The sequence below is a fragment of the Aulonocara sp. 'chitande type north' Nkhata Bay genome, linkage group LG10, assembly GCF_057382095.1.
Source record: "Aulonocara sp. 'chitande type north' Nkhata Bay isolate Kocher_YH1m ecotype deep benthic linkage group LG10, A_spYH_male_GT1.1, whole genome shotgun sequence".
Lineage (NCBI taxonomy): Eukaryota > Metazoa > Chordata > Actinopteri > Cichliformes > Cichlidae > Aulonocara > Aulonocara sp. 'chitande type north' Nkhata Bay.
This window is the reverse complement of record NC_141353.1, coordinates 3,101,685-3,114,732: the sequence shown is the minus strand read 5'-3', so window position 1 is coordinate 3,114,732 and position 13,048 is coordinate 3,101,685. Positions and strand designations below refer to the sequence as shown.

Genomic DNA, 13,048 nt, shown 5'->3' with positions numbered 1-13,048 from the left:
ATGTGCATTCAGTGCTGCCATGTCAATCATGTTATAAAACACGGCGACTGGCCAGCGCCGTGTTCCTTTGCGGACAGTGTACTCCCGAACCATCTGGTCCATCACATCCACGCCACACTTTGTTTTGTTGTAAAGGGTGACAGTGTTTGGCTTCCTTTTGGTAGTGTTATCAGTCTGAACCACGCTGTGCATGCTGCTAAGAATATAGACTGTCTTCTTCCGTTTGGCCGCATACGCCGTCAGCGTGGCAGCAGAGGTTGAAAACACCTAAGAAATAAGATAAATTGTTATTTCCATAGCCCTTTTACACACAATGAAACACATAAACATAGAACCACAAAAGACCTGCAACATACCTGAGTGGTGAATTCATTGCGATCTGTCTGTCTAGTGGATTGAGGAATTTCCCTGCGAATCTTGTTGACTGTGCCGAGGATGGTGGTTTTCCGTCCAAGAAGTTTTTGCGCAAGTGAAAGCGATGTGAAGAAATTGTCCGTGGTAACATTTCTGCCCTTGTCTAGGAATGGTTCCATCAGCCTCATTACTACATTTTCAGAAAGTCTCTCCCCAGTGGGACGATTGGGGTCCTTGCCAAGATATGGGAAGACATTGCAAATGTACTTGGATTTTAGGTCGCAGGCCACCCAAAACTTGATCCCAAACTTGTCAGGTTTACTTGCAATATACTGCAGGAAACAGCACCGAGTCTTTGATGGGAAAAGCTGTTCATCAACGGTGATATGTAGACCAGGGTTGTAGCACGTGATGCAGTTGGTGACAAATGATCCCCACACACTGGAAATTGCAGCGAACTTATCAGTCTTTGCTCGATCACTGCGGGTGGACTTGTCATCAAAGCGTAGGTGTTGCATGATGTCTTGGAAGCGGTTTCGTGCCATAGTTCCAATTATCTGTGGGTTTCCCAGGTTTGCTGACCAGCAGTCATTTACCGATGGAACCCTGTAAACCCCCCGCAAGATGACAATTGCAATAAATGCCATTAGTTCAGGGAGGTCCATGAACCAATGAACATGCTCCGTTTGCTGTGCATGTTGAATAGTCCATTCTTGAATGCTATGAAGCATGTCAAGAGTGATGAAACACAGGAAGCTCTGAAGGCGACTCGAGATACTTCTCCTGGCCTTAGCCGTTGGCTCTCCATCTGCAGCGTACGGTTCTATTGGGGTGAAAGGGAGACGGGTCCCCACATGTTCTTCACGCCACACTGTGCCATCTTTCGCTGTCTCAGTCCCCAAACAAGCTCTCTTTTTCGGTGGAGAAGCAGTCTCCTCATCTGCAGTGTGAACAAATTCAAATTGTGAGCAATGGGAAGGTCAAACAAACTTACTAACTGAGACAGCGAAAGATGGCACAGTGTGGCGTGAAGAACATGTGGGGACCCGTCTCCCTTTCACCCCAATAGAACCGTACGCTGCAGATGGAGAGCCAACGGCTAAGGCCAGGAGAAATATCTCGAGTCGCCTTCAGAGCTTCCTGTGTTTCATCACTCTTGACATGCTTCATAGCATTCAAGAATGGACTATTCAACATGCACAGCAAACGGAGCATGTTCATTGGTTCATGGACCTCCCTGAACTAATGGCATTTATTGCAATTGTCATCTTGCGGGGGGTTTACAGGGTTCCATCGGTAAATGACTGCTGGTCAGCAAACCTGGGAAACCCACAGATAATTGGAACTATGGCACGAAACCGCTTCCAAGACATCATACAACACCTACGCTTTGATGACAAGTCCACCCGCAATGATCGAGCAAAGACTGATAAGTTCGCTGCAATTTCCAGTGTGTGGGGATCATTTGTCACCAACTGCATCACGTGCTACAACCCTGGTCTACATATCACCGTTGATGAACAGCTTTTCCCATCAAAGACTCGGTGCTGTTTCCTGCAGTATATTGCAAGTAAACCGGACAAGTTTGGGATCAAGTTTTGGGTGGCTTGCGACCTAAAATCCAAGTACATTTGCAATGTCTTCCCATATCTTGGCAAGGACCCCAATCGTCCCACTGGGGAGAGACTTTCTGAAAATGTAGTAATGAGGCTGATGGAACCATTCCTAGACAAGGGCAGAAATGTTACCACGGACAATTTCTTCACATCGCTTTCACTTGCGCAAAAACTTCTTGGACGGAAAACCACCATCCTCGGCACAGTCAACAAGATTCGCAGGGAAATTCCTCAATCCACTAGACAGACAGATCGCAATGAATTCACCACTCAGGTATGTTGCAGGTCTTTTGTGGTTCTATGTTTATGTGTTTCATTGTGTGTAAAAGGGCTATGGAAATAACAATTTATCTTATTTCTTAGGTGTTTTCAACCTCTGCTGCCACGCTGACGGCGTATGCGGCCAAACGGAAGAAGACAGTCTATATTCTTAGCAGCATGCACAGCGTGGTTCAGACTGATAACACTACCAAAAGGAAGCCAAACACTGTCACCCTTTACAACAAAACAAAGTGTGGCGTGGATGTGATGGACCAGATGGTTCGGGAGTACACTGTCCGCAAAGGAACACGGCGCTGGCCAGTCGCCGTGTTTTATAACATGATTGACATGGCAGCACTGAATGCACATGTGCTGTATCAAGCATGCACCGGGACGAAGGAAAGACGGGTGGACTTCCTGGTGGAGCTTGCAACAGAGTTGGCTCGCTCTCATGTAGCTGCGAAGAAGGCAAGAAAAGATCAGTTGCTTCGGACACAACCCTCCACACCGAGCCCTGGAAAAAGGGCCACGTGTCAGGTCAAACACAGATGCAAAAAAAATCAGGCCACTGTGCGATGTGTTCACTGCTACAGGTACACATGTGGTAAATGCAGACGACAGATACCGTGGCAGTGCCAGGATTGTGAGTGATTGCTGAAAATGTTGAAATGTACTCACTCACTTTTTATCATTATTTGTAAATATGTGTACAAATGGTTGGTTTTTTGTACTGTTTTCATCAATAAATGTCAGCAACAAAGGACATACAAAGGACATGTGTTGATTTCTCCCTAAGATGGCAAACTGAAACACTCCACTCCCCCACCCCCTCAATCACTCACCCCCACTCCCCTCCCTCCAGAATTCCTAGGTAACGACCTAATATACATATGAATGACTCCAGCATTTGACTGACTGCTCTCCGGCTTTTAAAGGTAGAAACGCAAAATGATGACTCCGCGGGGGTCTAAGGTAGAAAACCAAAATGACTGCTCTCCGGGGGTCTAAGTGGTTTAAAGGATCAGTTTGCCTCTGATTATAAGAACTGCACTTTTCCCCTCTCTTAAATATTCTCTGCCTGAAGGGAAACAAACATTTGTCTGTAATGATAAAACATGAATTAAACTATATTATTTATATTAAGACAAGAATGTAAAACAAAAAAGATGCTAGACAGATACCATTTTTGATGGCTAAAGCATTTGTAAATATTCACAAGGTAATCCATGTCTTTAAATAGACAGAATTCGCCCATAGAGTTTAGTGGACTCATGTTTGTGGGGTGCGGTTTAAGTGTAGTGTTGCTGGAAATGTATCATGTTTTTCCCCTGTGGGTGAACACCTAGTCAGGATATGCTGCTCAGTAAAGGTAAGTTTCATCAAAACCGGGGGAAGGAGGGTGCAATGAGTGGTTAGCTTTATGCAGGATCGTTTGTTTCCTCTAATTAGCTTGAACTCGATGATCCCTCATTATCCTCACACCCTTTCAAAGTCAGTTTAAGGTTGTGAGTGTGTCATTTAGACATTATGTACCTCCACCCTGTCCTTCATGACCGTCATCTTTCTTTCTCTATTTTGCATTTCCTGACAGTTGGCACATTCATACAGAGTTAAATTTTAACAGGGTCTGAAAGTCCTTTGTCCATTCTTTTTTAAAGTCCACTTATTTAGACGTCACAAATTAAACTCAGGGAACTCTTTGCTTTGACAGGACCGAGATTTACACTTAATGTAAGTGCATATATTACACCTTTTCACCCTATTTTTAATCTTCATGTTATGGTTAGCAGAATATAGTAGAATCTTATTAGGCCCCAGAGTAGAGCTGTGAAGACTGGTAAGAGATGGAGCTTTGATTACCAAAACACGTGCCTTATGCAAAAGAACCTAAGCTTGTATGAGATGCACAGGATTGTTACACCAATCTGCAAACCTCTCGGAAATATATATAGAACACTGTCTTTCATCTGTACTGAAGTATGGTGCTTTGTAATGGGGCTGGTATTGTATCAAAAGCATTGTTTGTATTTGTCTCAATCCGAACGTGTGTATTTCAGTCTGTGTGGAGATTTGTGTGTGCGTAGCAAAAGTTACATGTTAAAAAAAAAGAGAGAAAAAGTAAAACTGCATGATTGTAACTTGTGATGTTGTGTGTTGTTGTTGTTTTTTATAGAGATTTGCGCTTTAATACTTTTGAACCATTCATACTCACAGAACAGACATGAACACACAGACATACTGATTTCTCTACGCACACACAAATCTGATTACACGTACACGAACTGGAATATGTACATGTGAATTAAGATACTGAGATATGCCCATATTCTTTGCACCTGTCATTTTTTTATCCAGTTGTGTGTAAATCCACTTGAGCACCACATGCTGGGTGCGCACACAGTGGGAAAGGGCGTGACTCTGGCTGTTGATTACATTCGAGGCGAGAAAGAAAATGAGACGGGGAGAGAGAGAAACAAACGAGTGCGGTAACAGAGTCAGAGAACCGAAGGAAACTTTCGAGGTGAGAACTAGTAAATAATTCTAAGTAATTTAGCTGTCCTGGATCACATGATACCTTCATACCAAAGTAAGATGAGCAAATATTTATTCAAAAATGTTCTCTCTTCAGTTTAAATCTTATTTGTGAATAACAGAAAAGTGTAAACGAGTATTTCTGTTTCATTTTAATATGTGTGTGTTATTTTTTAGCTTCTTATTGTGGGGCCAAGCTGTTCAGTTTAATGAAAAAATACAAATCTGCAAAGATGTGTGAATGTTTTTATACCTGTGTTGCACCTAACAACTAGTATTTAAATGTGTTTAAATTTTACACATCACTTTTCAGGTTTCACAGAGTTCTTCTTCTTCGGGCAGTAAAATCAGTTTCACTATGAATAATAATCAGGTATGGTCACCTCAAGTGTTATTCTCAGGTTGTTATTTGACTAAACATACATATACAAACAGGCTCGATCTGATATCTCAACTTTATAACTGAATCTAACAAACCGATGCTGATGAAATGATTACCTCAGTGACAGGTAGAGCAAATAAATTCATCTTTTTTTTGTCTGTATATCTCCAGGTGAGCGGTCCCATGTATGACAACCAAGTGTTTAAACATGAAGAATATAGTCCTCCATATTCTGTAACACAGCAGATCCCCAGCCATTCCTCCATCAACCAGTATTATACTTCAACACCCGGAATACCAGCTAATCCAAGGCAAACAAAAGGTACTGGAATATTTGATTTGACCAAGGTTGTCACTTGGCAAATATCCATCTGGAAATATGTATTGCACATTCACAGAATCATTAACTTATTTTTGTTCCACATTTTAAATCCACACATACTAATTTAACCTAAATAATTAAAATTGTTTCCTTGATTAAATGAATACAGTTTCAATCGAGTCTTTTCTAGAGACACAAGACAACGTGGCTAAAATAGTTTTAAACTGTTGTTGTCTAAAAGTTGGCAGGCAGAAAGCCGTGGTGACTGTTACACCAACTGATGAATTTATTGATTAACTGATTTTTAAAGTCGATAAACTTGAAGAGTTTTACGGTGTTTCCACAAGTTAAATACTATGCAAATTTTAATATGCAGCATAAAATAGGTAACTGTAACTTCCTCTTAACCACTAGATACTCACAAATTCAGAACGTAGACACTGAACTATCCAGACACACCTTTCTGAATATGACTGCATTCATAGAGAGTTGCAAACTATGAAAGATATACAAAACAAAACAATAAAACACAGAGTGGAGTTATACTTTTGCATAAAGTTTATTTATATAGTGCAATGCAGAAACTCTTCATAGCACCTACGCCTATTGCAGCATAACTAAGGGAGGATTCAGGGTCACCTGGTCCAGCACTAACTATATGCTTTAGCAAAAAGGAAAGTTTGAAGCCTAATCTTAAAAGTAGAAATAGTGTCTGTCTCCCAAATCAACAGTTTTTCCATGAATTTTTACAAATTGATACAGGATTGTCTTTTTTTTTTTTTTAAATCTTGGCCTTCAGGAAGAAAGAAATGTCACTGGAAGTACATCCTGAGTGCATTTCTGTGTGTGACTGTTATCCTGGCAGTGCTCGGACTCTTGCTGTGGTACTTCCGTGAGTTGATCTGGAGACTGTGCAGCTGCATAAAATTATTTTTATAATTTAAGTATTGTAATATGGCATGATTCTGCATGCTCTTGTATATATATGAGATTCACAGTAGTAAATGCATGTGCTCACAGTATACTACCAGTGTCTACTGGGGAAGTCGTGTGGAAAAGGTGGGATGTGTCTGAGCCATACCTGGTGGTGTGATGGAACCATTGACTGTCCAGATGGAGAGGATGAATCTCAGTGCTGTAAGGCATTCAAATCAGTGTCTCAGTCTTCCACACAGTTATTTAGTGTACGAATCTATTTTTTAATAGACTTGATGTTTCACAGTTCGCCTCCAAGGGGCCAACTCCATGCTGGAGAGTTATTCATCAAGCAGCCAGACCTGGATGCCCGTGTGTGCTGACAACTGGGATGATAACTATGGACGAACTGTGTGCAGACAGATTGGTTACAGCAGGTGCTCATTGTCCTTTCCCACTGACACACTTTTGCAATGTGTGGTGTAAAAAGCTCACTCATATTACACGACTCATGATTTGCATTGCTACTGGACCTTGAATAATTTCCAAACTAAAGCATTTTTTTAAAATTACATACAAAAATATTTTCTTGGATTAGATATAATAGATATTCGTTTGATATAATAATGTGTGCGTCACATTACTGTAACTCCTCAGCCCTTTGACAAAAATGATAAGAATCATCTTGTAATTTTACACCTGGTGGCCTGTATGATACGTGGGTGATAAAGTGTTTGTTTTTTTAGCTGCACAGACCTACTGCTTACCTGTGGAAACAATGGATGTACTTAGTTTTTCCACCCACTGAGACAACAACTAATATTCTTCTGAAATGACAAATGTGCAGTATTGATTAGTACATATTTTTCAAAGTTCTAACTCAGAGGGAATGTCCTTGCGTGACATGCATGTATGTGTGAGTACAGTCTGCTGGTCTCATCTCCCTGTCACACGTGCCTCTTTGTCCCACAGAGATGATTATTTTGCCTACAGCCAAACCAGTGCAGGTTCTTTGGCCTCCAATGGATATATGAGGCTGGAGTCTGGAAGTAATAGTGGCTCACTAATACAGTCACAGCTCACTCACAGGTATACACAACCACATATCACTGAGTGCTCACTTCATACACACCACAGCATTTATAAAATGTGCCGTTTTTTTCACTTTCAGCTTACTGTGCTTCTCCAAAGCTGTCACACTTCAGTGTATTGGTAAGCTACTGTGTTCTCTGTGACATACGTGAAATAATAATGTAAATCCCCAAAACTTGATTCTATTTATCTGGACGTCGTGTTTCAGTGAAGAAGCGTTTCCTCACTTGGATGAGTGATGGACAGAATCAAGTTTTGGGGATTTCCTTACTTGGATGATTGATCATACATCAATGTAATCATTTAGTCTGTCCATTTGTCTGGTGCTACAGTGTCTGAATTGGTTTAAAAGCTTGAAAGTCAGCGAAAGTAACATTGAGCTCCTCGGTCCTCAGAATGTGGCAAGAGTTCAGCAGCTCCGAGCAGTCGTATTGTTGGTGGCACAGAGGCTGTAAATGGAGCCTGGCCATGGCAGGTCAGCCTCCAGGTTTCAGGTCGACACAGCTGCGGAGGCTCCGTTATCAGCCGATACTGGATCCTGTCTGCTGCACACTGCTTTAAATAGTGAGAGCTTCTATTCTCTGCTTTCTTTCACCCGAACATGTCATTGTGCTGTTGAACAATAGCAAAAACATAATCCCTCTGACGGAAGTAATCCTGATTCAAAGAACTACCTGTGTGTGTGTCATATTTACAGCTTAATGACTTAGGTGTGCCTTCAAAGACAAAGTACACAGGATATATGGGAATATTACTTTATTGCAATATATTTATTCACATGTTGGTAGAAAGGTAACTGTGTCACTGATAGCAGTGAAGCACGCGACGTGTTTGCAAGTTCAGTAGGTTTGTCTCTTTTTCGACAACAGGTTCACTTACTGTGTTTATCCCACAGAAGACATTAACATTAACTATCTTAGTTGAAGCAGGCCTAAGGTTTGGCCATGCAGCTTTGACCACCATACATTCAATTAGATGATAAAACTGTGTAAGACTGGAACTGCCAAATCGTTATCATACAGTGTCCTCAATTTCTCAGTGAGAGCCACCTTTACTTTTTATGTCGAGTCTCCAACTATCAGTTGTCGAGTCCTCCACTCAAGTGGAGGATTCATAATGGATCAATAGTGACCTCGTGTTCATCTTTTATCTACAGTGTTTTGGCTAATATTTAATAAATCCACCATGCCCATTTCACCTTGTCTTTTCCTTGGCAGTTCCTCTTCTCCTTCATTGTGGAGGGTATACTATGGGGACGTGAACTTGGAAAACATGTTTAACAGCAGAGTTCAGAAAATCATCAAACATAAAGATTTTGACACAAGAACGAATAATTATGACATTGCTCTCCTAAAGCTTGATACACCTCTGACTTTTAACAGTAAGTACTTGGAAGTTAATTTCACATGTTAATTTCAATGATACTGTGATTACGTGATTGCAAATCCAGCACTCTAAGGTGATACATGCTTATGCCTCAGATAAAGTTCGGCCGGTGTGTCTCCCCAATGTTGACCTGAACCTTTCTGCTAATCGTCAAGCATGGATCACAGGATGGGGAGCACTGCAGTCAACAGGTGAGGCAAAACCATAACTGAATATGTCAAACCTTCAGCCTTTGGCAACAGCCTTTACCATAACACCCAAAATGTAATTCAATGGTATTTATTTATACCATTTATTTATTTATATTTATTTATTTACACCATTTATATAGCACCAAATGTTTAAAATTGTAAGGAAAATACTCTACAATAATGCAACAATGGAACAATCACATAAGCAAGCACTTTGGTGACAGTGGGAGGGAAAGACTCCCTTTTAACAGGAAGAAACCTCCAGCAGACTCATGCTCAGGGAGGGGCGGGGTCATCTGCTATGACCAGACCAAGCAGAGGACTTAAATACACGGAACGGCAATGAGGAAAGTGGAAACACATGGGGAACACAGCTGATACAAAGTGACGTCACAGGGGAAGCAAAACTAAACACACCTCGCTAGTGACAGGACCTTTGAGCCAGCTTCAGGCTTCTCAGAATGAAAAAAAAGTATTCAGACCTGAGTGGGTCTATTCCAGCAGCTGTCAATGTAGTTTGTGTCCACGTTGACACAAACACAAGAACACAAGACAAATTTAGGGGTTGAATACTTTTTTCACAGCACTGTCTAATATAAACTACGTTGAGTGAGAAACCTGTAACGCTCCTTTTCATTTTTCATTGTCGATTATTTCAGATGGGACTTAGCAAGCACTGCCTTTCATGTTTGTCTGAGTTAACAGTGTGAATAATCCTTTTTCCAGGGTCAACCCCCAAAATAATGAATCAAGCCAAGGTGACCATTTACAGCAGGGCCACTTGTAATGCACCTGAAGTATTAAATGGTGAAGTCACCAAGGCCATGTTCTGTGCAGGTAGCCTGGAGGGAGGAGTTGACTCCTGTCAGGTCAGTCTGATCCTCCTGTCACACACTCTGAGATGTAGCAATACGTGTACAACCTGAGATATGTCTGTGGTTCTGTGTGCTGCAGGGTGACAGTGGAGGTCCCCTGGTCGTGAAAGAAGGAAATCGATGGTGGCTGGCAGGAGCTACGAGCTATGGTTATGGATGTGCTTTGAAGAACAAGCCAGGAGTCTATGCCAATGTACCATTCTTTATTGACTGGATATACGAAAACATACAGGTACGTATGCAATGGGAGGAGAATAGAGAATAAAGTCCTGTGAAATTATCTGTTGATTAATCAGTGGTGTCAAATGTTTATCCTGTATTTTCTCTGCCACATCAAATATACATTTATATTTGTAAGTTTAGCTAGAAAGTCATAGCAGTGCTTTATTTGTGCGTGCTCTTCTGTTCACTTTGTACATGACATTGAATGTTTGACTGTTTTTCATGTTGTGTGAAATAATGTTCTCTGATACATAATTTGGTGATTAATAATCATCTAAGAGAACAAAAGAGAATCTGCTCTTCCCCCTAAATCTAATCATACTTTTTTTTCTTTACCTCCATAGAATAACTGAGACGTCGGAACTACTTGAGTTACTTGCAAAACAAAAATCAACCAACAAAATAATGGATCAGCATTTTTATATTCTTGTTTATAGCATGCACTGAATTTCTTGCATTTGGACAAAATAAAGCTATTATTTGGTCCAATAAAACTAATTTTCAGCAAAGAGTTGTTTTTTTGTAAATTCACATTGTGCGATAGATGTGCTACAGAAAAATGTAGCTTTGCTTTTCTTACTTCTGCCTGGCTAACGAAGCTTGCTATGCCATGCCTGATACAATGAAATGAATTCATACATGTGCCTTTTAGCTCCCACCTCAATTAAGTATGATGTCCTTGAAGTGGAACAGCAAGGTCAAAGCCAGGAAATCAAATTTTGACTGTGTCACATAATGTTATGGTAAAAAATGGTAAATGGCCTGTATTTATATAGCGCTTTACTAGTCCCTAAGGACCCCAAAGCGCTTTACATATCCAGTCATCCACCCATTCACACACACATTCACACACTGTTGTGTTGTATCTCATAACTGTTTCAAAATAAAATATGACCAATGTCAAATGTTCTGAAATAAGTTGTACTTTAAGTGTTCTGTGTGCGCTGTGGATGACAGCTTTGCTCACACTGGAGTCTGTTTCCACATATTATCAGAACAATCAGCCAGGAATTCAGTTCTGCCCAGTAATAAGTGACAAATCAGTTAACTAATGGTAGTTAATGTTTTATGGTATATTACTGTCACATGTTCTAAGGCACTTGTCTAAAGACAGGATTTTTTTCAGCTACTAGCTGTTATTTTCCATTTCACTGTCTTAGCTTTGATATTTACATAATGTTTTTTTTCCAAGTCCTATACTAAAGAGTGGTTTCACAATAATAATGTGTGCATTACTGTGAGACAAGTGCTTAAAATACATAGAATAAAAAAATGCTGTATTAGAATGTTATTGTGGATAATAGCTTAAAGCAGTTTTCATTAAGACTAGCAAAGTTTAAATAAATACTAGTGTCTTTCTACTTGAATAAAAGAGTGAATGAGGCTCTCGCTCCATTCTGATGTACTTCCAACCTTCAGATCAAATTCTTACTTATTCTTTAATTGCTTCTTTTCTCTTAGCAAATGTGCAGGAGCTGCTTAAATGCACACATTACTTGCTGTCGACCTTTTAGGAAGACTAGTACTTTTACTAGCCTGATCTACTAGTTTTTTGAATTACTTTACCAAATGCAACTGGTATATCACTGGTTTACGCAGACCCCAGTTCAATCAGAGCCAATTTAAAATGTCAATAAATAAATAGCAACGATGATACAGAATGCAATGGTTCATAAATGCATATTTTATTCACAACAGAGCATAGAAAATGTATCAGATGTATTTAGACTTGTCTCGAAAAAGTTGGGACAGGTGCAAGAAGAGAATGAGCGGTACTGGCCACGTTTTACTGGACACTGGACATTATATTCTTCATTTCCAGTTAATACTTGTACAGCTGCTGTTATTGTGTACATATTTATTTATATTTCTTCATACATTCTTATATAGTTCTAAATTGTGTATTTTGTTGTACAGTTATTTTATTTTCAACTTTAATTTATATATTTTATCTTATTCTTTCCCAGTTAAATTTACCCTTCATTCTAATTTGTGTTGTACAGTTATTTCATTTTTAACCTTAATTTATATTTTATTCCTTCCTAGTTAAATTTACCCTTTTTAATTTTTCATATTTATTTCCTATCTTATTCATAGCCTTTTCCTTTTTTGTTTGGTCACGAGCAGTTGTCAAAGCATTTCACTACATATCGTACTGTGTATGACTGTGTACGTGACAAATAAAATTTGAATTTGAATTTGAATTCAGTAACATGATCGGGTTTAAAAAGAGCATCTCAGAGAGGCAGGGTTTCTCACACTTATAAAGATAGGCAGAGGTTCCCCAATCTGCAAAAAACTGTCTATAAAATGTGAATAAATTTCAGAATAAAGACTTTGAATATCTTTTTATCTACTGTACATAACCATAGCCCATAACCTGGCAAAAGATTTTAGGGATTTGGGACAAAGTTTCCATGATCTTTGGGCCCTCAGGTGGCAGTGCATTAAAGACGTGATTCCTGAAGCCTGAATCAATTCACCATGCCATCCACTAATGCAGGTCTCTAGCATGCAAAGGAGTCATGTGATCCAGAGACACCAGGTCCTCACCTGGGCTGAAGCAAAGTGGAACTGAAGAGATACTTGTCATCTGCATCTTGTTATCAGGACTCAAAATGCTTACTGATGGTATGGGGGGCAGAATTACCTATTGAACTAGCAGCTTGCACATCTGGAAAGTCACCATCAGTGCTGAAACATATATACAGGTTTTAGAGCAACACATCCAGATGATGTCTTTTTTTTTTTTTTTTTTTTGGCCTGTCCCGTTTGGCTCTTTTGCCATCAGAATTGTTGTCTAAAGGCAAACAAAGATGCCCAACGGATTTACTTTACCAAATTGACCATCCCAGCCTTGCCGTAATGGTCCATTTGATTCACCTGTTATTGTTTATTTT

The 13,048-nt window shown here is 39.9% G+C and overlaps 1 protein-coding gene across 2 annotated transcripts; it reads left to right on the top strand.

The window, feature by feature from the left end:
- The first annotated feature begins 3,845 nt into the window (after positions 1-3,845).
- On the top strand, positions 3,846-11,571 carry tmprss2 (transmembrane serine protease 2). 2 transcript variants are annotated; one of them, XM_086307393.1, is made up of 15 exons: positions 3,846-3,962; positions 4,587-4,752; positions 5,077-5,136; positions 5,317-5,467; positions 6,267-6,359; positions 6,488-6,604; positions 6,690-6,819; positions 7,355-7,471; positions 7,554-7,594; positions 7,870-8,038; positions 8,692-8,855; positions 8,956-9,051; positions 9,778-9,920; positions 10,006-10,158; positions 10,493-11,571. In XM_086307393.1, the coding sequence occupies exons 2-15, from the start codon at positions 4,684-4,686 to the stop codon at positions 10,499-10,501; spliced, it is 1,512 nt and encodes a 503-aa protein (XP_086163519.1). In that variant the 5' UTR covers positions 3,846-3,962; positions 4,587-4,683; the 3' UTR covers positions 10,502-11,571. The 2 variants fall into 2 exon arrangements, with proteins under 2 accessions (XP_086163519.1, XP_086163520.1); XM_086307394.1 differs by lacking the exon at positions 3,846-3,962 and having other exon boundaries at positions 4,745-4,818.
- Positions 11,572-13,048: the final 1,477 nt, after the last annotated feature.

Coding starts and splice junctions, on each gene's coding strand:
- tmprss2 (XM_086307393.1), top strand. CDS start 4,684: ATGAGACGGGGAGAGAGAGAAACAAACGAGTGCGGTAACAGAGTCAGA. Junction 7,472..7,553: donor CAGTCACAGCTCACTCACAG/GTATACACAACC, acceptor TTTCACTTTCAG/CTTACTGTGCTTCTCCAAAG. Junction 7,595..7,869: donor TGTCACACTTCAGTGTATTG/GTAAGCTACTGT, acceptor CTCGGTCCTCAG/AATGTGGCAAGAGTTCAGCA.